This window comes from Aythya marila (assembly GCF_965140915.1).
Source record: "Aythya marila genome assembly, chromosome: 3".
Classification (NCBI taxonomy): Eukaryota; Metazoa; Chordata; class Aves; order Anseriformes; family Anatidae; genus Aythya; species Aythya marila.
In genome coordinates this window covers 119326310-119351116 of record NC_139044.1, presented here as the reverse complement: position 1 = coordinate 119351116, position 24807 = coordinate 119326310, and the positions used below count along the sequence as shown (strand labels likewise).

At 45.6% G+C, this 24807-nt stretch overlaps 1 protein-coding gene across 9 annotated transcripts in view; it reads right to left on the bottom strand.

Annotated features, from left to right (window-relative positions):
• Positions 1–24807, bottom strand: part of DTNB (dystrobrevin beta) — a 197681-nt gene that overhangs the window by 80591 nt on the left and 92283 nt on the right. For 5 of the 9 annotated variants that reach the window (XM_082757277.1, XM_082757279.1, XM_082757280.1 and 2 more), the window contains 2 exons: positions 12526–12615; positions 6095–6182 (listed from right to left, as the gene is read on the bottom strand). In XM_082757277.1, the coding sequence (XP_082613403.1) occupies positions 6095–6182; positions 12526–12615 (178 nt within the window). Of the gene's footprint in view, positions 1–6094; positions 6183–12525; positions 12616–24807 lie in introns of those variants that run through there. The other 4 variants (XM_082757281.1, XM_082757282.1, XM_082757285.1 and 1 more) reach the window with 2 other exon arrangements.

Sequence of the window (24807 nt, the reverse complement as noted above, 5' to 3'; positions counted from 1 at the left end):
AAGAGCAACCACATACTGTTTGCAAAAAAGAGCAATATGCGCAAGAACCTAATTATCGTAACTCATCCACATAACTCAACCTAATTACCCACTCATCCATAATTGAGTATTTTCTCATATTTATTAGGTGCTCATGCTTTTCTTAGCAAGGCTGCACAGGTCAGCAGAGCCCTGCCAGGAGCACGGTGTCCCTGCGTCCCCCTGCTCCTGTCGAGTGCCACGGGGTGCCGTGGGGCTCTCGCCATCAGGCAGTGGGAAGCAGCAGGCACTTTGGTTCATAGTCCAGACACCGACCTCTGCTTGTAGGAATCAGCCCGCCCAGGTACATCAGCAGAACCCCAGGAGGACCTTGGAGTGTGCTAACAGAGAAAGGGGGAACAAGAGCTGAGACAGAGCAAGTGGCACGAGGTGGGAGAGGAGACAAAGGAGACATTGGCTTGGCGAGAGGGAGGCAGTGTAGGACATCAGTAACAGAGGGCCTTGGGTTGCCTTGTGAAGTTTTAGCTATATTCAAGTAATATGGCAACACTGAGGTAGGACCTGATATGTATGTAGAAGGAATTTTAGAAGAGAGAGTAGGTGAGCGGGCTGGGGACACTGCAGGTCATTTCAATCCCCTGCCTTTATCAAAAAGATAGTGCTCAACAAGAAATACCAAACTTTTTCTTACCTCAGACTGACCACCTGAGCAGATCAGCAGAGGGAGACAAACAGTTCTGCTCTTAGAAGCAGTGATTTAAATGAAGTTTGGCATTTCTTCTCTTATTTTTTTCACTTTATTCATCTAGTCACCTTCTGCTTTTCTCTTTTGCTTTTCATCTAATCGGTCTGGTGTAGCCAGCCAACACTTATTTTAATCCACAGCACTCTGCTGTGACCAAACTGGCAAGCCAAGCATAGCCCTGAGCAAGTTAAATTCAATAAAAAGGATTCTGTCCTCTGAAGACTGTTTTGAAGAGAACAGGAGTAACCCAGTCAAAGGTTCTTCTGAGTGAACGCAGACTAAACTGCTGTCTACCAGTGTATAATTGCACTGGTTGCATGCCACAAGCCTCTGCTGCACCACTAAGTAAATTACATGTATCGAGTGACAGATGATGCATTCTCCTTTCTTCTCCTCTCTCCCCATTCATTTTTCTTCTTTAAGAAGAAACAGACTTGGACTTTAAGAATTAACTCTGAGATCCGGCTCAAAATTATTTTGGCCCAGTAAGACTTCAAGCAAAGGCTTTTCCCCTAAAAATGTTAATAGAATGTATTTGTATTCATATTACAAGTGACATTTATTACAGTAACGAGCCTGCAGAAGGCAGTTTTAACATTTTATCTAATTTGAGAAAATGCAGAAACTGATGGACTGAGTCAGATCCATCACCACAAAGTCCACTGTACAATTTCCAGCAGTGATCATTGTCAGCCACTTCAAAGAAAAGAATAAACAACTTTGCATTAGGCTGTTGTATGAACAGCTTCTGCATCTGGAATTCTCTTAATTTCTAGCAGTTAGAGCATGTTAAAAGAAAAAAAAAAAAAAAAAAGCATATTAAGTCAGAGAAATAGGGCTGGAGAGGACATCAAGAAATAATTTTGTTCACATCAGCATGTCTCCAATATTCCCAACAGACACTGGTCTATCTTGGTTTTAAAGTCTCCAAATACTCCATAGCTCTTTTACGGCAGTTCGTTCCCATCCTCTACTTTTATTAAGGTCTAGATTAATAGAAAAATACAGGTGAGAAGGGACCTCTGGAGGTTTCCAGTCCTTGTACTGCTCAGAGTAGGGCCAATTCACAGCAGGTTGCTCGAGACCTCTTCCAGCTGAGCTCTGACTATCTCCAAGGACAAAGATTCCACTTCCTCTCCAGACAACCTCTTCCAGTATTTGTCCATCATCATGGTGAAATATTTTTCTTAATACATAGTTGGAATTTCCTTCTAGTAATCACTGCCTGTTGCTCCTCATCCTTTCGCTGTGCACTTCCGCTATGTCTGGCTCATCAGCTATCAGCAAACAGCCGTAAGATCCCCCTTTGCTTTCTTTTCTCCATGCTGAACATTCACAGCGCTCAGCACCTCCTCCTACATCTTGTAGGACAGCCACTAAGCATCTTACTGGCCTCTGGGTGTGCTCCACTATGTCCATGTCTCAAACTGTGTAGCACAGAACCAGACACAGTAGATCTGATGTGGCCTCATCAGTGCTGAATGGAGGGGAAAAGTCATTCTTGTCCAGAGACCCTTACCCTCCTGGCTGCACTCTTGCCAATAAAGTCCTGCACGTGCTTGACTGCTGTGCTGCAAGGGCACACTCCTGGCTCCTTTTGCCCACCAGTGCTTCCAGGTCCTCTTCTGCAAAGCCACTTCCAGCCCGTGGATGCTCAGCCTGCAGCACTGCAGGGGGTTACCCTGTCCCGGGTGCAGGACTGGCACGTAGCTCTGTTGGACTGCATGACGGTGTTCAGAAAACGTGTAGATGTAGTGCTCAGGGACGTGGTTTAGTTGTAGACCTGGCAGTGCTAGGTTAGTGGTTGGACTTGGTGATGTTAGAGGTCTTTTCCAACCTAAATGGCTCTGAGATTTTATGGTTGACAGCTCATTCCTCCAGACTGTCAAGGACTCTTGAGCTAGTACCAAACAATGACGTCCTGACATCTGTGTTACCTGTTTTAGTAGTTGCTGTGCTATTTCAAAGCCACCTGACTACTCTGCTGTACTTACCTGCCACAAAGAGTATGTTACACGTGTTACAACACGTTTACCTTCAGCAGTAAAGACTGGTGCAAACAACTCATTGGGCATCTTTGCTTTGTTCTTATCACTCCTGACTGATCTTCAACATCTTGGTCTTCAGAGAGCCCTACTGATTCCCTCCTGATTATCCTACTTTTGATGGTATTGAAAATCTTTTTACTATAGACTGCAGCATCCTTTGAGAAGTGCTCTTTATATTCTCTCCGTCTCTGAATTTCCTGTTAACATTTAACCAGACATGTTTATGGGCTTTCTTGTGCTTTTCATTCAGTCAAGCTCTCCATTTCTTGAATGCCATCCTTTCCTAAGGACACCCTCCTTAGCTTTCTTATTGACCCATAAAACAGTTTTTTGTATGGTTTGTTTTCTTTTTGAATTTTGACGCAAAGCTTTCCTGGGCTTCTAATACAGCATTTTTAACAGTCTCCAGGCAGCTTATAGGCTTTCTGTTTGTTTTTTTTTTTTGACTGATCCTTTTAGGATTTTTTCTAATTGTTTCATTTTGATGTAGCTCCCTTTCTTGAAACTGAATATCTGCATATTGGATTTATTTGGCAAGCTCCCTCCTGCTGTTAAATCTGTGTGAGTGATGGTTACTAGTACAGATCAGCCAGCACAGCTAACCCCACGTGAACTTATGCTGGTGCACCATGCAGGATTAAATTCAGGAGAGGTTCTTTTTGTGGACTGTAAAACTACTGTTCAAGGAAACATCCTTTATTGCGCTCAAATGAGTTTTTGCATCCCCCTCTGAAAAGACATTGACTTTGTCTCTATGTGGGTAGCTGAAATCTCCCACTGCTTCTTACCTGTCCCAAATGTTGCAGCTTGTCTTTTCTCACTTAACATTTCTTGATCACTACCATCATCTAATCAGGGGGCGGTATTTCTACTCTGTTATTAAAAATTTGGAATTTCAACTGACAAGGATTCTGCAGTTCTCTTTTTCTGTGTTATTTTTATATTGCTACCCTGTGTATTTCCTTTACGTTCAATATCATTCCCTTGCCTGCATGTCCTGCTGGCCTGTAAAGCTGGCCACCATCTACTCAATGATTATCTTTCTTTTACTGGTTCTCTGAGATGGCTGTTGTATAGGCAATGTCATTTGATCTTCCACATTTCAATTCCATATGGGTAGAAAAAATGATTCCCTTTTTTTGCTTTTGAATTTCCCAGCCTCTGAATCGCTCCTCTCCTTTGTTTGCTATTATAAGAAGAGTATTTAAAAAAAAAGGAGCGTGGCTGGAAAATCTCAGATATTCCACATTGCACAGGCAATGAACCCTCCCAAGCTAGCCCTGCAGCTGTGGCATGCAGTCCCAGGAGTGCAGGTTGTTCCTCCCCGAGCTGTGATGGCCAGCTTGGACACCAGTTACACAGGGGCGGGCTGAGGAAGGGTGATCTCCTGCTGGCAAGTAATAATTAGAAGCTGCCACGAAGCAGAGCATTTGGAAGAGTGCCTAAAACTCTGATTCCTTCAGAATATGAAAAGTATGTCTATTTTGGCTGCTATTTTTTGACTGTGAATAAACACTGGGTCTAGTAAATAACCTTAGGTTCTGTGCTGTTGAGCTTTGGACACGACGGAAGCACACCACTGTTACTCTCAGGTCCTTCTTTCTTCCTTACACTTCTGCCCCTGATGCCTCCCTGCAGGGTAACTTACTTGGACGAGAAGAGAGCAGTGCTTTGTCAAAGGACTTTGCAAAGTCTTAATAAGCTCTAAATGCCGCTTCCTTTACATCCAAAACAGTTGCTTCATTTTTTACCTCCTTCAGAGCTACACACAAACAATTTGAGGTGATTTACAGCTTTTTAAATGATTAGGATCTTTCAGAACCCGTATTATGACACATTAGTTTTTGTTACTGGAAAAAGTCAAGTCATGAGTAAGAATTCTTCCACCATCTGCCAGACAGAAACTGATTCAGCACTTACTATCTCAATAGTTTTACGTGAAGACTACGTAAAATCCTCTTTTTTCATCTAAAACGGAAAATTTACACTGTCTTGCTTTAATATTCAACATGAACATAGTTTTAGTGAACTGAATGACTTCAGAAATGCAAATATACTACTTGATTGAGATACTGTGAATTGATAGTTAAAAACATTCTAAAAGTGCAATTCTTTTCTAATTAAAGAGAAATATCTGGTCCCATCCGCACCATGGAGTCAGATCACTGGCTGATCACACGCTGAAGAAAATTATGGGATGGCATGAGCTGACCTTGCTGGAAAGGACTTGAAAGTATTTTTACAGGAAGATGTAATGAAAAGATGAATGAAGACACTGATGTTAAAATACTGCTCTCGTGACACTAATGGGTGGCAGGAAACATAAATTCTGCCACAGCGGTGAGGCGGTTAGGAGAGGTCATTCCTGCTGCCAGAGGCTGTTGAAGGCAAAGCCTGTATGTGACACGCTATCCGGATAATAGCAGGTTTTGCCACAGCAACTGCCTAGAGCAGCAGCGAGGGAGCCTTTGGTGCATTTTGCTCGTAGCTTGCAGAGCAGCCAGGTGCTGGAGGACGTGTTAAGCAGCACACGGTGTGGCGATGTGAAAGGGCAGCTGTAAGCTGAGGGATCTCCACTGCTGCTCCATCCACCTGGAGGAACGACCCTGTTGTCACTGCTCTGCTTCTGTGAGGATAAAGCAACACAAAGGCAGATGCCTCCCCTTCCATTTAGACTATTCTACTGAATTTCAGTAAACCCTTAATTGCCGTGATGGTCTGTGGCAAGTTTCTGTTAAAGCAGTATTTATTTTTACCAATTTAAAGCTGGTTGGGTGTTTCACAGAATTTCTGGGTTGGAAGAGACCTCAGGATCATCGAGTCCAACCTCTGACCTAACGCTAACAGTCCCCACTAAACCATATCCCTAAGCTAATTTGTTTGTTCTAATTTATTCTATAGTAAGTGACTGCAACCATAAAAATACCTCTCTTTCTGCCTTTCAGGCTCTTTCTCTCTGGAATAAATATATTCCATAACATTTGTTCCATGATTTGTTTTCCTCAGGTATCTACTTATTCATCTCTCCTCCAGACTAAGTAGGACTGATCTGCTTATTCTCTCCTCTCCCCTGACCTCGTTTCTCATCATTTGTACTGTCATTTCCTCTTCCCCAGCCGTCTGAGACAGCAGTTTTGTGCTAGGAGAGGAGAACGAGGCAGGCGTGCTGCTCTTGGCATCAGGTGCGTGAAGAAAAGATGACAGTTTCAGGGAGCCTACCAACTTTAAGCTCCTAATTAAACTCCGAAAAACACCTTCCACATATTCCGCATGCAGCAACAACAGATGAATAATAAGAACTGGAGCCGGTTCATTTACTTACTGCATTCCCAGCCTCTGCAGCCAGCCGGGCGGCGTATCTGGCGATCAGCCGGTGCTCCTCGTCCAGCCTGCCGGGGCTGTCCAGGGCGCTGCGGGGAGAAGCCACAACAGCCGTCAGCACCCGCGCCGGGGTGACACAGGAACGGGCAGGGGTGTTGCAGGGACACGGCTACCCGAAACAGGAGTCACACTGGAAACAACCTCACTCATTCCCTTTTTCATTCCTCTTCCAAAGTGGGGGCTGCTCTGGAGACCGTACATCTCGCAGCATTTCCTCCAGGACGCATACACTCCGCTTTTAAATGACTAAAATAAGTAATCTTTAATAATTAATAAACTAATATAATTAGTTTTCAACAACTCATAAATACATATAATTGGGAAAAAAAAAATCAGTTTGTCTCTGAGGAGGTGCTCTGAAAACCCTTTCGGCTTACTCTGGATGAAGAGGGTGCCTATAGGAATGAAGAAGGAGCAAAGCTTCGTCCTCGGGGCATCTGGGGTGACAAGTGTCAGAGCAGAACGGTCTGCAGGAGGAGGAACGGAGGGATGCATCCTGGCCCAAGCAGAACATCCTCTGTCACTGAACAACATGAACTAAAACGCAGCCGTCACTTTGTAAGGCAGCCTGACAAAGCCCGGCCATGCAGAACATGGTAATTTCAGACTGGGTCCTTCACACCTCAGCTAGCAGAGGATGAAACAACTGAGCTGCCCTGCATCGCCCCATGCAGACAGCCTGTCTGTGTGGAAATGGTGCTGAAAGGGATGCTAAAAATATTTCCCATCATTAGCAGCAACTGTGACAGCACCATCGAGTGACAGACGAAACGGACACGAATGCTGAGAAAGGACAAGTGGGGTAGAGATGGGAGGTGCCAGGTCCCCGAGTCAGGAGGTGGATGGAGAGCAGCACCCAGACCTTCCTCACCTCTAACATCAGCATCATCCCGTCTGCGTGAGGGATGTGATCAGTCTGGGAATCAATTAGTGCCGGGAGCACTGACCTGGCCGCTAGCACTCACAAATAACTGCCTTTAACTACAAACACACGGGACAAATGGTAACTTTCAAGCTGCATTAACTGAAATCCGCCCGTGTTAAGATCCAGCAGCAATGCAGTTGTGTGGCATAATGGCTTTGCCACCAAAAAACACCAGTGGAGAGCCACGGGGAAGAGCAGCTTCCTAAGACAACGTCAGGCTGAACTATTTGGTAGCTGCTTGTTGTCTTACTGCTGCACCAAAGATTTCCATCACCGTCTCCCTTTAATAGGGAGCCAGTGAATTAGTTATATAAACCAAAACATCGTTAGCTGAAAATCAACATTAACGTGGAAATGAGCAATGTGTTTCATGATCATAGCTTTCCAAATGCTATCCTTGATGTTTCATGTGGGATTCATAAATACCTTGTTGGCAGCCTTAAATTACAGTGCCGTACCTGTATGCATTTGCAATGAAATTCAGGATCAGAATCACACCGCAAAAAGCAGCAGGGAAAAAAGAGATACATATCTAACACACAATAAAAGCTACTTTCAGTCCCCATTACCACTTTACAAGATAATTTACATTTCTTTAAGCTTAATTTCACAGATGTATGCTGACATTATTCAAAGAACCAAACCTATGTTGCATAAATTATGTTTATATAAAAACACAGATAGACCTTTGTAAAGCCAAATTTAACAAATTGAGCTCTTTTGAGACTCAAAGTCAGCCTGTGCTTGAGATGGCACAGAAACAATGCACTGAATTTGACAGATGTACCACAATTTACACAGATGGGGTCCAGATTATTATAAATTACAGCACTATGCCTCCGTGTTTGGCCTGCTGGGGATCAGTGTGAAGGCACTCGGCTCTCAGCAAGCACCAAATGCAACAGAGGCAACTGGTGAAAGGTGAGATAAAACGGTGGGAAAAGAGAAATAAAAGAACAAAAACGGAGTCTTTACACCAGGCTTGGTGATCTTCTCACCTCATGCTAATTTTTTTGTTTGTTTGTTTGTTTTTGTTTTGTTTTTTAAATGAGAACAATTTTTCCCATCCCACTTGCTGCGTTTGATGCTGGTTTTGGTCAGATCACCTCTGCAATTTAGCCTGCTCAAGTTTGCCTGCTGTTACAGGAATATCGACCATCCCATCCCATCCCATTCACCTTCCCATAATCTGCTATCTCCTACTACCTCTCTCAGTTCCTGGACCGACTGCCTCTTCTTACCTGAGTGACAATATTAGACAATACTTACTGACAATTTCTTACTTTCTCAAGGAAAAGCTGATTTTCCTTTTTTTTTAAAAAAATATTTTTTAATTATTATTATTTTTAATAGATAAATATTTTGTTTTTAGAAATATTTTCTATCCAGAGGGGAAGTGGAGTTCAGGAAGACCTCCTGAACCTCCTGCGTGCTCACGGACACACAACACAGGTTTGAAGTGGGAGGCTCAAGGCACCCCTGCAACGCACCTCGCCGTAGGACTAACAGGGCAGTAAAAACAACCTGAGAAACATTTTGGGGTTCTTTACATTGCTTTGTGAGGGAAAACTCACCTCCTTGTAGTTCTCAGGGGGACAGGAAAGGAAGAAAATAGAGAGAATAACCCTGGCTGCAGCCCAGAGCTCAGAAGGGAGGAGGGCACAAGGAAGAGTTTGGAGATTTGCCAGGCAGCAGAATTTTGGAAAGGTAATGCCATAGATTTCCCTGTCCTAAAAATACTGTCAGGTCTATTTTGATAACTTTGTGCTACTTATAGAGCACTGATTAGTCAAACCGTGAGGTCTCCTGCTTCTCCCTTTGGGGCAGGCAGTGCAGACACCCTGTGAAAGGGTCGGAGGGGCTGGGGCATCGTGCGTCTGGCGCGCTCCAGCCTTGGGACAACCACGGGTGGACATGGAGCAACTGGGGCCACAGGGGGAACCCCTGGGGCATCAGGGAGGGTGAAGGGGGGCTGGCAGGACAAAGCAGCTCTTTTCTGCTAGGGCTGTCCCCTGATCCAGCTGGGCAGGTGGATGCATAAATGCTGGAGTTAACACAAAGAGTGGGGACACTGGCAGGAGGACCGGGGCAGGGGAAGGGGACACGCAGAAGCCTGCACTTCTTGGGCTTAAAGCTCACGTGAAGCCATACACATGAAAAAAAAAAAAAAAAAAAAGAAACATCTACTCAGGGGGCAGATGTAGTCTGCAAAGGGAAAGCCGAGATGGCAGTGCCCTGCTGTCAAACACTAACACAGAAATGAGCTTGGGCAGCCCAACCACTGGCTAGGGCTGGGGGGCTGGTAAAGGGTGCAGGAGCTGCTCAGACACGGTGGGAGCTCTGAGATCTTCGGTTCCTTGCAAAAGTGCTTTGGAATTCATGATGCAGAGAAGGGGCAGAGGGCAGCAAACAGAAGGATTGGTTTATTCTTCCAGCACTGAGTTGAAGGTCCACATGTCCCAGGTGCCAACCAGGGTGTGAGGAACCAGTCTCAAATTGTGCCAGGGGAGGTTTAGATGAAATATTAGGCAGAATTTCTTCATGGAGAGGGTGGAGAGGTGTTGGAACAGGCTGCCCAGGGCAGCGGTGGAGTCCCCATCCCTGGAGGCATTTATGAGACGTGTGGACGTGGCTCTGAGGGAGGTGGCTCAGTGATGGGACTCGGTAGGTCAGGCTGATGTTGGACGTGGTGACCTTGAAGGTCTTTTCCAACCTAGGTGGCTCTGTGATTCTCAGATTCTAATGGTGACCGAAGAGTAAGCATTTTGGGGACAGAATAGCTTCAAGGAAAGTGATTTTCTCTTTTCACTCTGCTTTAAAGTCAGTGGTGCTGCAGACAACTGTGATTTCAGAGAACTGGGATTTTAAAGGAAACCAAATCAAAGCAGCCATGCATCTAACCAGCCATCTGTCCATGTATCAACTGACCAAAAGTAAAACACACAAATCTGGTGGCCAGCTATTCTGCAGGAAATGCAGAATACAGAATACATAAAAATAATGACACTCCCAGTAGGGCTACTTAACGTTTTTTTGGGTGAAAAGCAGAGCTGGCATAGAGGCTCCACGCGGATTGTGGAAAGGGGCAGGGATGCTGAATGATGGGGAATGAAGGTTTTGAATGCCCAGATTAAGCAATCTGTAACTGTTCAACTGTTCAAGTAATAACGTAAAGCTCATCAGCTTTGTAAGCTTTCTCGCTGCGTGCTGCACCACTTGCTGCGCTCTGCAGCTGTCTTTGCCTGTGGCACATCCTTTAGGGTGGGGTTTTCTGTTAATTCTTTGAAAAGCACTTAGCCAATTTGGCCTGCTACCATAATAATACAGTCGGTAGAAAAAAGAAAAATATATTATTGTCAAATAAATGAAATCCACTGAGCTCTGTTTGCTATAAGCCTTACGTAGCTTGGATGGACTTTTTGGTTGGAGGACATCAGTGAATTAAATAATCCTTAATACAATGAAAAATCTCAGGGATGGAGCTGGCCATGGCTTAAAGGCTCTCAAGGGCTGGCTGAAGGACGTGAAAAGATACTCGACGATAAAGAGCAAATGTAAGTATACACAACATCAGTGACTCTAAGTGGAAGAAAAATAAGTACAAATTTGCAGAAGGGCTCTTCTTTAAGCATAATTAGTCACTGGGACAGACTGTCAGTGTGATGAGCAGCTTCTCCACCACAGGGCTCTGCACCAGAGTATCTGGTGTGAAACATCTGAGGAGGTGCTCTGGTGGTCTCTTCTGGTCCCAAAGCCCTGGCAGGAGAGGGGCCACGATGATTCTAAGAACAGCAGCGGGGCCAGAAGAGCAGCCCAGCAGCCTGCCTCCAGCAGCAGCCCAGAGCTGCTGCAAACAGGAGAGCACAGGAGGGAAAGCCAGGGATGGGTGCTGCAGCAGGCGCTGTGTGACGTGGGACCTACTGGTGTCCCCTGGTCAGAAATGGGCACAGTCTGCAATGGCTGGCTGGGGTGCCCTGAGAATCTCCATACAGCCTGCCAAAAGCAGAAAGATACAGAAGATTTTTTTGCCTTCCCCCTGCCACTAAAAATAATCCAAAAAAAAGATCAAAAGCAGTGACAAAGGAGTACAGATTTCATCAGGAATGTGCAGAGGCATTCCCTCGTACTGGCTTGGCAGACACTCCCATCCACAAAGAGAGCAGGATTAACACTATTTTCTTTATGTTTGGCTTCTTCAAGGAGTATACTGTTACTCTGGTAACAAGTGATTTTTTTTAATTCAAAGACCTCAGTGACTGAAAGCCTCTACTCCAGCTGGTTGCAACATGGCCACTATGGGCTACCCCCAGTATTTCACTGTCCTATACTCTGCAAGATGCAGAAACTTCTTTCTATCTCAAAGTCTGATGATTACAGTAATTGGCTTAAGGTGAGAGTCCAAAATTCCTGGGGTTCATCATCTTGTGAACAATATTGTGGACTTGCAGTACACAGCTGGTGATAGCAGACAACAGTGACTCACTGACAAGAAAAAAACTGACTTTCTCTCTGGAAAGCCAGAAAGCACTTCATCAAAACGGCAGCAGAATACAAATTTCTACATGACAGAGTGCTGAAATAGGACTAAAAACATTATCCAGAGGAGGACAACGTGGATAGAGCAAGGCCCTTACATATAGCCCCCAGATCACTAAACCTCTGGCTCTGTGAAGGTATAATTTAATTAGGTCCAGAAGTGGAATACAGAAAAGGCCCTGGCGATGTCCTGTGATGAAATGGGAGAGCTACATTTTGGGGCTTTAGGGCAAAAGTTCTCTACACAGACACAGATATGAAATATAAATGTGCACAAATACTAAAGCTGAGTGAAAAGAATTTTTCAAAGCATTAGCATTCTTTGAAAGGCACAGAAAGAGACTGCCACATTATGCAGGTCACACTGATGGCACTGAAAGAGCTTGCCTGGTTAGCTCAGGTAGGCAAAGCTAGTGGTGGGGTGGGACATGTGCCTATGACTGCACTGGAGGTGGAGAGGTATAACCAACAAGGAGGAGGAAGAACAGTTCGAGTTGCAGAATAATGTGGGCACAAAAATTAAGGGTTTTGAGCTGGCCGTGAAAGAACTTACAGTGGAAATTAGATGGTTTCCTATGGGTGAAAAATGAGACTCTAGAATGGTCAGGAAAGAACATTTACCTTACCCCCCTGGGGCGATGTTACCCAGTTCGTGCACGGGGCTCTCAGCACAGCGAATGCAGCGGGGTGGGACTGGGCACAGCGACCACTTCCCAGCTGGTGCCTTCCCCTCTGCATGCTTGTGCATGCGTGCACACGTACTTGTGTGGTTCCAGAAGGTTTCAGAGAACACTGAGTGTATTTCCATCTATTTGCTGGCCGAGGCCAAACACCTTTGACTGGAACGTGACTCCCAGAGGAAACAGCGTTATTGCACCCCCCCGCTCCAGCAGCTCCTTCCTAACACTGACCGTGCACCGCTCTGCAGCCGGTTCACAAAGGTTGCAATCAGTGCATGCTCATCAGCTAATCGGCTGGCAGCATCCGGGTTGCACTGTAACCTAGTAGTGATGAAGGCAAAAAAAGAGAGCAAACAGAACATAAATACATAAATACGTAAATCAAACATACATATGTGAATACAAAGCAAATAACTAATGAATGTTAACGAAATAAATGGTTAAAAATTAAAACAAGTAGATGAGCAATTAAAAGTGTAAACATGGTTCAGCAAGTCACAGGAACAAAACAGCTTCTGAAGCTAAAGGTTAAAACACAGATTAGGAGAACATTCGGGTACCTAAATGTGCAATGAGTACAGCCGTGGAACTTCCCTGAGCCTGCTGCAGGTTTGGGAAAGCAGCACCACCCATACCCATCCGACCCAAGGCACGGGGCAGTCCCTGATGGCAGCAGGGACATTTCTACCAGCACCTGTGGTCTGCAGAGAGCCACTTCTGGAACAGAAAGCTAAACACAGCCATGGCCACTGAGGGGGGTGACCTCCTGCCGCCTCCGAGCCGAGCAGAACTTACCGCTGCCTTTCTGCTGTCAGACAGCTCCGAATATAGGCCAAACCACCAGGGTTGCAGTTTTATTACTACGTCTAAAATTAGAACTGGAAGCACCCAGTTTCTTCTCTTTCTCTCATGAAACAGGCCACCAAACAAAAACACGAGGAAAGCGATACCAAACAAAATAATTAGTGGTTTGTAGCAACAGAACCACCGTCAGGCAGGGATTCCTCAAATGACATAGCATTGTTGTTTGGTTGGTTTGAGCACTTATAAAAATAAAGCTGTTTCACTTTTAAATATTTTCATGAATAGAGACTGAACGCAAGAACTATTTGTCAGACATAACCCCACAGAAATAATTATCTGTCTGTATGGTCCAATTAATACAGGCTGGTTTCTATCACACTTGAAATAGCAGCATCTCAATAACCCTGGCAGGACACAACAAAATGATTTTTTTTAATCCCAGGCATTGCACAAAAAGGCAGGAACAATTTGTTCACAAACCCAAAGAGCAATACACCAATCCTGCTGTGCTAGATCTCTTCCACATCCACGTCAAGTTCTGCCTACAGGCCCCAGTACGACGTGCTGCCACGTGAAATGGTGCACGCCTACAGAGAGCACTGCTCTGTAGCAGGAGGTGAGCAGTCCTGTGCAGATACAAGATCGGGTTGTTACCCTAAAGTCATTTGTGAATGTGCCATTATTTTAACATATTATATATTTCTTCTTGAAATACGAGAAATTCCATTTTTCATGTCTACGTCAGGTATTCAAGCTGCTCTTTCAACTTACAAACTGCAGTTAATTCCACACATGTCCAGGAACTATTTGTTTCAGCAGCTTTTATAAATATGGCATTTATTGCTTTCAGCATCAATATGCAGATATTATGAAAGCAGAATTCACATTTTTTAGGCACACAAACTCTTTTTTTCTCTGCTATGTGCAGCAACATGTCAGAGAAGTCTGCCAGAAGCAGAGTAAGACCTTATGAAAAGGAGGCAAAGCAGAATTACCCACATCAACCCCTCTGGGCAAGGAGCAACCTTAGTAATAATGGCTTTGTAATAAGAAAGACTTAACATTAACCACTGCACAGAAGAATTTTAAGCAATCTACACTCTGTGAAGGCTGACTACTGGCAAGTCCTGAAAAGCTTTATTTTAGATAAGCATTCTAGCTGGCACATTGCTGCAACCACAAGAATTAGGATTCTGAGACCTTTTTCATTACAACTCATCTCGCACACACTCTTGTGAAAAGAAAAAGCCCAGCAGAAATGACCACACTGTAAGTTCAAAATGGCTATGGCTTGATGATGGCTATTATGATGATGATTAGCATTCCTGGTTTTGAAAGGGAAAAAAAGAGTTAAATTAACATGAGTCTGAGCACTGTTCTTAGCACTTATCAGATTTTTCATTCACATTTCTGAACACAAGGAAGCTTGCTGGTGGTTCTCCATCCCCCTGCAGAACATTGCTCAGCAGCCTCCAAACGTCAGAAAATCACGGAGTGCCAAACTATGGCACATGCTGCCAGCCTCCTCTCTGCCTTCGCCCTAAGATCTCAGATCTTACAGAAGATTTGGAGAAAGAGGATCCCCAGGGAGGAAGCCCACTGCCCTGCTGAACGCATCACCAGAGGAGTAGAGGCACCTGGGGAGAACTCACCGCTGTGTTCACAGGCTGTGTACCTGTGGCCTGGGATGAGCACAGGGATGGTCGGGTGTGGAGCAGGAAAGCCAAAGCACAGATGGAATGAGCTTGGCAAGGGACACACAAAAAAAACAAGAAGGGATTCTCTGGGTACATTGGCCAGCAAAGAAAGGCCAAGGAGAGTGTACCCCTGCTGATAAATGGCAGAGGAGAGAACTGGTAACAAGGGACATGGAGAAGGCTGAGGTACTCAACAACTTCTTTGCCTCAGCCTTCACCACCAGTCAGGCCTCACACGTCTCTGTTTCCCTGAACCTGAAGATGAAGGCTGGGGGAGCTGAGTCCCTCCCACTGTAAGTGAAGAGCAGGTTGGAGACCACCCGATGAAGCTGAACGAGTACAAGTCTATGGGGCCTGATGCCATGGGTCCCAGGGTCCTGAAGAAACTGGCTGATAGAGTTGCCGAGCCTCTCTCTAGCCCGTTTGAGAAGTCCTGGCAGTCAGGTGAAGTTCCTGGTGACTGGAAAAAAGGAAACATCACTCCCACTTTTAAGAAGGGTTGAAAGGAAGACCTGGGGAACTAGAGACTGGTGAGCCTCACCTCTCTACCTGGGAATATCACGGAACAGATCCTCCCAGAAGCAACGTCAAGGCACATGCAAGACAAGGTGATGCAGGACAGCCACCATGGCTTCAACGAGGGCAAATCGTGCCTGACCAGTCTGTATTATATATATTATTTTCTATAGCAGTCAGTATTTCTGTGATGGAGCAACTGCATGGGAACAGAGGGTGACCTCACTGTGGCTTTTCAATACTTAAAAGGGACTATAAAAAAGATGGAGAGCAACTTTTTGCTCAGTGAGATAATGATAGGGCAAGGGGGAATGTCTTTAAACTACAAGAGGGGAGATTTAGATTAGAGGTTAGGAGGAAACTCCTCACTCAGAGGGTGGTGAGGCACTGGCACAGGCTGCCCAGAGAAGCTGTGGCTGCCCCATCCCTGGAGGTATTTGAGGCCAGGTTGGACGAGGCCATGAGCAACCTGATCTGGTGGGTGGCATCCTGCCCATGACAGGGGGCTGGAACTGGGGGGGCTCTGAGGTCCCTTCCAACCTAAGCCATTCTGTGACTTGTTTACACAGACAGATAGTGATTGGACAAGGGGAAACGGTTTTAAATTAAAAGCAGGAAGATTTAGATTAGAAGTTTGGAGGAAATCCTTCCCTTTGAGGGCAGTGAGGCCTGGTGCAGGCTGCCCCAGGAGCTGGGGGTGCCCCATCCCTGGGGGTGCCCAAGGCCAGGCTGGATGGGGCTGGGGGCAGCCTGGGCTGGGGGCAGGGGTCGTGCCCATGGCAGGGGTGGCACTGGGGGGCTCTGAGGGCCCTGCCAGCCCAAACCATTCTACGGCTCTATGAATATCTAAGTGCAGTGGGCAGGAGAAAGCGTAGGGCTTAATGGCACCTTGTGAGTTGCACGAGGTATCATACAAATTTTCTAGGTACGCGTGTTGCTTTCATAGAACAAAAGTATTGAAATATAAATCTAGTGCAGGCAAAACTTACAAACAGATCTGCGGTTCAAAGAAAAAGCATTACACATGTATCCACTGCCCAAGCACCCCAGTGGCTGAATGTGCTGCCCTGTTTGCAGAGGGCAGCCTGCACCGGTCCCCTGAGCAGAGACATCATGGAAATGGTGGCTGATTATTCGAGGAAAGCAGAATTTAGGTTATGCTGACACACATCTTCAGCTCTTGTTTCCAGAGGGCTCGCCTTTTACTGAATTCAGATCCTCTGGGAAAGCCTGAGATAACTACAGACAAGCTTAACTCTTTGCAAACTTCACCAGTATATTACCTCTGGAATGCCTGTAAAGCAATTAGTGCTCATCCGAAGCAGCTGCAGTGTGGTGATTTACAGCTGGGCAGCGGGGCAGAGAGCAAAAAGTGGAAGTTATAAGTGTCAGAGCAACTGACAGGACATCATGTATATATCCATTGTTAGGATATAGGCATGTATGCTTTCATGCTGGCCTCAGTAAGGTGCACAACTATTTGGAATGCCCCTTGGCTCCTCCATCCCACCCAAGTGGGATTAAGTGTACATAATCCTCAGCCTCTACATTTCTGGTGTTTTGAGGTTTAAGTCACAGAATCATAGAATCAGAGGATCATTTAGGTTGGAAAAGACCCTTAAGTTCAAGTCCAGCCATCAGCCTAGCACTACCAAGGCCACCAAGGCCTTTGGAAAGTGCTAGGTACCTTGACGAACTAGTGCTGTGCTTCAAACTCATGACCTGAGGCATTTCGTTGCTTTGGTTGACAAAAAGCAGCATTGTGGCTCTGCTCATCCCAGCATGGCTCCGTCCCTCCCCACCTCCTCAGGCTCTCTCTGCAGGCCGCAGGGCCAGGCCCCACAGCACGGCACCACCACAGCGCAGCTCCTGGTCACCAGCCGCTGGGACACCCCAGGGGTGCTCCCACAGCTGCTGATTAGGGTCGTGGCAAATTAGGGTGATTAGGGTCTTGTCAAGGTCTCTGGCCTTGCCAAATGTGGTTCTGCTCCTGGCTTCTCTAGGCTTTGTTTTCAATGCATCCGATGCCAAAGGGCAGCTCTGGAGTAGCCCAAGCCAATTGTGAATCCAAACAGGATTTGCTGAGTTACTCGAAGCAAAACGAGAGTAACAAAGCCTTAGGAAATTAATGCTGTTTATTCTGACATTTATGAAGTGTTTTACTGTCATGCATCAACAGCAAAAGCTACAGAAACAACAAGATAACCACTGAACTGACAATAGCAGTGCCCAGAACAGCACTGCATCCCTGCCCTTCCCTACGACTCGCCCACACCACGGCAGCCACAGTTTAGAAGTTTCTCTTCTGCCAGCAGGGACCTGGAGTCACATCTCCTATGTCCTGAGGTCTCCAGTCCTACAAGGCCAGGCTGGATGGGGCTGGGGGCAGGGGTCGTGCCCATGGCAGGGGGTGGCACTGGGGGGGGGACCTGCCAGCCTGAACCACTCCGGGATCCTGGGATCCCCTTGCTAATGAACACAAGGTGGACGTTTGGTCTCCTGGTGAAGCTGTTCCACACAAAACACCGAGGCAGTGCCTACATTGAAGAAAATCAGAATGGCTCTGCAGCTTGGCACAGGTTTAATTAATTTACATCTGTCAAATGGGAAGGACACCTGAGGGTGTGCAGTCCACCCCTCTCCTCAATGGGGATATCAAATGGATGAGACAGCAGATGCTTGCCTAAACTGTTCCTAAAGGGTGCTGCTGTCCCACATATCCTGGTTGAAACATTATCAACAGAACTTAACACATCTCTGGGCCTGCAGCTTGCACCCCTGACCTGGAATCTCCATTCCCAAGAACCAAACCCGGTGCCTGTGCCCCCCCCATGCGGGCACAGCCCTCCCGCCAGCCCCTCGCCCCCCAGGGCTGCCCCAGGGGACATTTCTCCAGGCACTGCTGTCGGTCATTCCAGGACATGCAGTGTGTCTGCAGCCTCCTTAGCATATGCTGCCCTAAAGCACATCGGGTGCCAAGCCCCTGCTACCCAAGAACCAACCGAGGAATTGTCTCAGGAGTGCTAGATACGGCTCTCCTTTTACAGCACCCCCCAGTCACACTATTTGCTCTTTTTGCAGTAATTTTGTTCATTTGCATTCAGCTTCTAATCCATTATAATTCCCCCGATACTGTTCAACAATAGGCCTGTCTAGTCTGCCATTCTCTGCTTCTTATTCATGCTTTTTATTTTATTTTCTGTCGCTTGAAGCTGTCTTTACTCATTTCATCTTATTGATTTACAGGACCATTCTGAATTAGAAGCTTGCCCTCTGAAGAATTTCCGTAGCGTCGGTACAGAATTTATGTACATGTGTCCCTATTTCATCATGCAAACTGTCAAGAAATAAACTGAGTAAGGCTGAACTCGGCACAGACCCCTGTGGGATCCTACCTGACACGTGCTCCCTCTTTGGTAGGAAAATATTGATATTTTCTTTCTCCGACTGTGATTTTTCAACTGCTGTTGCACCCACTTAACAGTAGTTTCAACCAGTCCACATTTAACTAGTTTATTTATGAAAATACCATATGGGAGAGTGTCAAAAGCTTCATGAGTCAACGCATTTTAAATTAATGCTTCCCCCTCCTTCCTGAGGCCACCCACCCACCCGGTACCATCCAATTTCCATTCTTTGACACGATTTGTTCTCAACATAGACGTGTCAACTATTTTTATCCCCTGTCTACGTGAGTACGGAGTGATTGTTTTATAACATATTCAGGAACCTGAAGGTATTCCTTCCACCTTCAGACACGTATTTCAGCAAAAATACTTACACGCTTACGCAGCCCAAGCACAGGGAAGCAGCAATGCCACCTCTTGACACCACCACGCCACCCTCCCTCCTTTTCCCCTTTTTTCCATGAACAAAACAATCCCAGACCAGCTCCGTGACTGCACAGGGAATGGTCCTGGCCAGCAGTGCTGGTACAACCACAGGCACAGCCGGCTGTCACGGGAGCAAGCAGCCAGGGGAGAGGAGCACTCGGGGCAGCTCTGCCACCAGCACAGCCATGGCTGTGTCTCTCTACAAATTTCTTTAAAGCCTGAAGTCTGGGGAAGTTCACTGTCGAAAAATCTCCTTTACAAACCAGCTTTCTATTTACCTTACTCTTTGATTCATATCTACAGCTTCCAAGACAATTTTTAGACATCCTCCAGAATTACACCTGGCCTTAACTTGGTCGGCCAGCAGTCAGACACACCAAGGGCTCCTTTTGTTCTACTTTTTACAAAAATGATACAAGTCTGGTAGCAGAAACTCAAAATTATGCTATAAACATAGAATCCTTTAGTTTTCAGAAGATGATATTCAGGATAAAGTAACACCTATTCATCCCCATGTTAGCCACAAGCTGTGACTGAATTCTTTAACGTAACATGGAAATGGAACTTGCAGCACGTTTCTCACACTTTCCGTATAGCGACAGCCACCATACACAAAAACAGACACCATGCAAAGCAACAGTCAAAAGGCAGCAAGAAATAAAGCCAACGTGCTCCTTCTGGGGGAGAAAGGGAAGCAAGATTAAGTGGGAAGGCAGAACGAGGTCGGAGGAATGGGCACAAAGCTGCTCTGAGCAGCAGGACGCTTCCTCTGGTCCTGCTGTAAAGGTTTTGGCCGGGTACCTTGTGGCTGCGGCACGTACCCGTGCCTCGAGGAGCACGGGGCTTGCAGGGCTGGCTGGCTCCTCTACAGCTGGAGAGGAACTCTGGCAGGCTGAGGAAAAGAGCCAGAGAACAACCTCCACTCCCAGGTTATTAGAAAAACGTGTGACCCTTTTTATGAGTAATCATTCCTCCAAGCCATGTAGAGCCTGATGTCTGAAGTGCTGCTTGTCAAGCTTTATGCAGTAACTCTTGGCTCTGCGGCTTTATAAGGAGCTCAATAAATTAATGAAGTATTTAAATGATGCTTTTGGTGTCTTAAATTAATCTCTCTTCTGAAAACTTACCAGGGAAGCCAAGTAAAGTAGACAATCTATTAAAAAATCCTGAAATTTACAGCAAGAAATCCCTGCAAGTTTCCAATGTCATGGCTCACAACTTTGCAAATCCTTATGAAATTGCACGCTGCTGCTCTGGCCACTCCGTAAGGAAAGAGCTTTCAGGAAGAGCTGCCAGCACATAATCTAGATGGATCTCTTGTTTTCTGCCACGTTATTTTCTCCCGTGATTGATTTAAATAGATGTTAAGGTCAAAAAGGATAATTACCACCACTCTCTGCATAAAACAGAAATGAAATTTAGCACAGTAATTTCTGAATCAAAGCCATATTTCTGACTGACCTACAGCACGCTGTTCAGACAGTGATGTAATCTGTCTTCAAGATTTAAAGTCACTGGGAAACCACCGCAGTACTTGAAAACTGCAAACAGCCTTTTAATTTCTTCAGACCCCTACCCTCCAGCTATCATATGCAGGAAGGATGATGGGACCTGTATCTAAGATGAAAATCACACGATTATGCAGGGAAACGTAACAGGAAACCAGTCCAACACCAGCTGCCTGCTGGATGCTCATCATTAAGGCAGAGAATACAGGGATAAAAAAAAGCATTATCTGGTAAAACTTGAATTTAAAGCAGATACAGGAAGGGAGGAATGAACTGCCAGAAAAGTGGAGTCAGAAATACAGCAGTGATAAAAGCTGTCTGAATATGTATGCTGCTGCTAAGTTACTTGGGGAAAAAAAATAAATCAAAATCTTACCAGGCCCAGGGAAGAGAGAGCTCAGCAAGACCAGTCTGAATGGTCAGCCAGTCTGAAGAGGTTCTGAATGAGGAGAGTGTGTCTGTCACGTGTCTGTCCACACATCACCAAACATGTGCAAGTGTGAAAACCAAAGACTTGAACAAAAATGAAAGCATCAGTATCGCAGAGCTGCCAGCAGGGCAGGGAGGGGACCCTGCCCCTCTGCTGGGTGCTGGTGAGGCTGCCCCTGGAGCACTGGGACCAGTCCTGGGCCCCCAGCACAGAGACCTGGGCCCAGCGGGGAGAGCCCAGGCCGTGAGGAGAGGCTGCGAGAGCTGGGGCTGCTGGGCCTGGAGCAGAGGAGGCTCAAAATTTAAAATTCAATCTGAATTAAAAAAAAAAAAGTATATATATATATATTTTAACTCTGAGGTTGGTAAAAACACTGGCACAGGTTGCCTAATGAGGCTGGAGACTCTCCATCTGTAGTGAGCTTCAATGTGCAACTGGATGTGGTGCTGGGCACCCTGCAGGTGTGGGACCAGACAGACCAAAGGTCCCAGCCTCAGCCAGTCCGTTGTGTCTAGAAAAAAATAAGTGTAGGCAAAATGGAGTAAAAAAAAAGAACTGAGGAAGAAATGAAGGATTTGATCGTGATGAGAAAGGCGACAGAACAAGTCCTTAGCTGGAGTGCCATACTCTGGACCTGCTCGGCCTGCTGGGTGCTGCTGATGGGGCCATCTCGTTCCCCGTTCCCTTTCCTTGCACAGTGTTTGTACCAATGCCACTCTGTTGAACCCAACAACCCTGTGACAGCAGCTAGACTGCAATAATGTTACTGGAAATTCCGTTGTGAACTGGAGGGAGGAAGAACTGGACAGGGAAATATTACTCCAGAGGCAGCACACGATAACCTGAAGAAGCACTGCTTGAGAAAGGAAAAAGCTACAGAAAGGATGAAAGCAGCTGAGGTGAGAGGCAGTTTAAAGGTAGACCAAACATTTCACAGCAGAGGTAGGTTAGAAGACACCATTAAAGCAGCATCAGGATTACACACAGCTATCTTGCCCGCAGGCCCTGTGTCTCCGTGCTTGTTCCAACACAGCAGCACCACGAGGCACTCGCTGGCTGCCAGGATGAGACTGCAGGGCATGGTATCTGCAAACTCTCTGCAATAGCCCCAGACCACCTCTATGCCAACAGTGAGAGAAGCATCTTCTCTGATGAGGCCCCAAAACAAAGATGTCTTTTATATTTTATTCACACACTTCCCTGTTATCTGGAATTTTAAATTATACTCACTTAAGAGTAGCGAATCTATCTCCCGACTATTTCCCTTGCTGATGCTTTCAACTGTTTCTTCCACCCCATCAAGCTCCCCACACTCTCACCTAATGCATCTTCCTCAAAACCCACATCCCACAGACTCACAACTGAACCCCAAGGATTTAAAACCACAGGTTAAAAATAAATGCCTATAGACATCTAGATACCAGTTTAAGCAGTAAGTACTGAAACACATGACTCCTTGCTTGAAACTGTTAGACTAATTCATTGCGCTGACTCTTGTCCTCATCCTTCCTTCCTCTTTGCTGTCCCTTTCTCTTGTGACTGGTTTCAGGGTGTTGCCAAATCTTCCTTGGGCAAGACCACCTGCAGCTGCCCACAGGCTGCCAGCTTTCTGTGGCAAGGCTCTACAGCTAGAAAGGCGCTAGGGTCTCTAGATGTCACACACCTCTAGAAGCAGAAAATAAAAAAAAATGAACGTACTACACCTGTCCAAGACAAATGGCAGAATGGGCAGTAACAGTAGTTTCAGTCACTTTCAGGTGGAATTGCTGACTGGACAGCTAGAAGGAAATGTTGGAGAGATATATGTGGACATGGGAACAAAGGAGAAAAAAGGTTCATTGGAAACTGTCAGAAGATAAATTAAGCTAGCCAAGCAAATAAAAATTACTCTGGGTTACAGAACTAAACAAACAAAGAACAACATCAATGACATAGATATCAATGCTGAGCTGATGGCAGGAAGGTTTGTGGAGGTCTGATCAAAAATCTGGAAACTGCTCAGTCATGCACCATCTGCAAACCCACAGCAGGACAGAACTCAGGATGCTAATCAACGGCACTGGAGACAGCAGAGGGAAATAATGACAAACAAAAATAAAGGTAGAAAGAGGGCGAAGGACTACAAAGAGCAGATAATCAGGGACCTTAGGAGAAGAAGACTGAAAAAAAAAATCCAAATTGGAGTTAGTGGAAATACAATCTCTTAGGAAGAAGAACTGGTTCTGAATATTGTATAGGTATCATATCCCTCTCCACTTTAGTTTTAAAGCTGCAAATAGTTTTGTTTTTAGATGGTAAGAACATGATTCTCCTATCCAAATGTAGATGTCTACAGTCTCCGAGCTCCTTAGCTGTAGAAATCAGAAAAAGCAGATGCAGTATTTTGTTATTATAGGTAGCAAACCTAGTGACTTTAATAAGCTAGGTTGTTTAAAAGCACTTATATTTTAAAGGCCTTTCGCAGTCCAAGGGAGAAATGTTTGCCTCCCTGAACACTCATTACGGGAGGCCTATGAGCATGAGCTAGCAGAATGCACTCCCTTTACAGGCAGCAGGGAAGGAACAGGCACTGCTGGAGTGCTCTCATCTTAACAGGGACGGCAGCATTGGGGCTGCTCGGCCACACTCCAGCAGAGTTTCTTTGTGCACATGAGCTGTGCAGGGAGCCTTCTGCAAGCAGCTCAGGAGGAAACGCCTCTGCTGCAGGCAGCCAAGCAGTTGAGGTGATTGTCGCTCTTACACATTTATAGGGCTTACAGGGACAACAGGCACACGCACGAGCCTTTTTAGGAAAAGGCAGAGAATGATCCATCCATATTTCACATGCTACATACATCAACGAGAGTAAAATACGACGCATTTAAATTCTAACCTAGATCTGCAAGGTAAAAGATGCTGCGTAACCTGCAGAGAGATGGCTGCTGAGAAAACAGCAGAGGCTGAGGGGTATTAAAGAGGGGAATTAACCTACCTGAGGGACTGGCTGACTGGGAACAGAATGACTGAGGGAAGAATAGTGCACACTGACCACAACAGAAAGAAAAAAATCTATCCCTGAATCATATAAAATAAATTAGCTAAAGGACAAAACATATTTAACAGGTTTGGCCTAGTCTAACAGAAGAGACACAATCCTCTCCTTCTATTTAGAAAGGTTCATTGGCTGTAAAGATCAGAGAAATACTGTTTTGTTGTATCATAGGCAACAAATATAGACAAGATTGCTTTCAAATTTTCTGTTTGTAAATGTTTCACCTGATAAATGCACCAAACAATCGCCTCCCACATCTGATACAATGCCACCAAATGTAAACATGTCATTAAATCAGTGTTTTTTTTTTTTTTTTAAATTTTGACACTTACATTCTGAAAGATGAAAAATAACAAAATTGTAGTATTACATACCTAAACGTGAAAATAATCCAAAGCCACGAGTGACCATAGCTACATTCCTGCTGCCAGAACTTCCTGCTTAACAGGAAAAACTTTCTCTGACCTCATTCTGTCTGCAGCATTTTATAGACCACAGAAAGCTCCTTGCCTCTTGCAAAATTTAGCTACAGAAGTCCTGGGATCTGCAGAGTTCACTGCCCCTCTGGATATTTTCCCACTGAAAGCAGAGGATGAGGAGGCTGGGAACGAGGAAGGCTTCCCTTGGAGATGTGCACGGACTGAAGAGCAGCGCTTGATGAGAGCTCCTTTGGTTTGCTTGTTTTTCAGTTTTT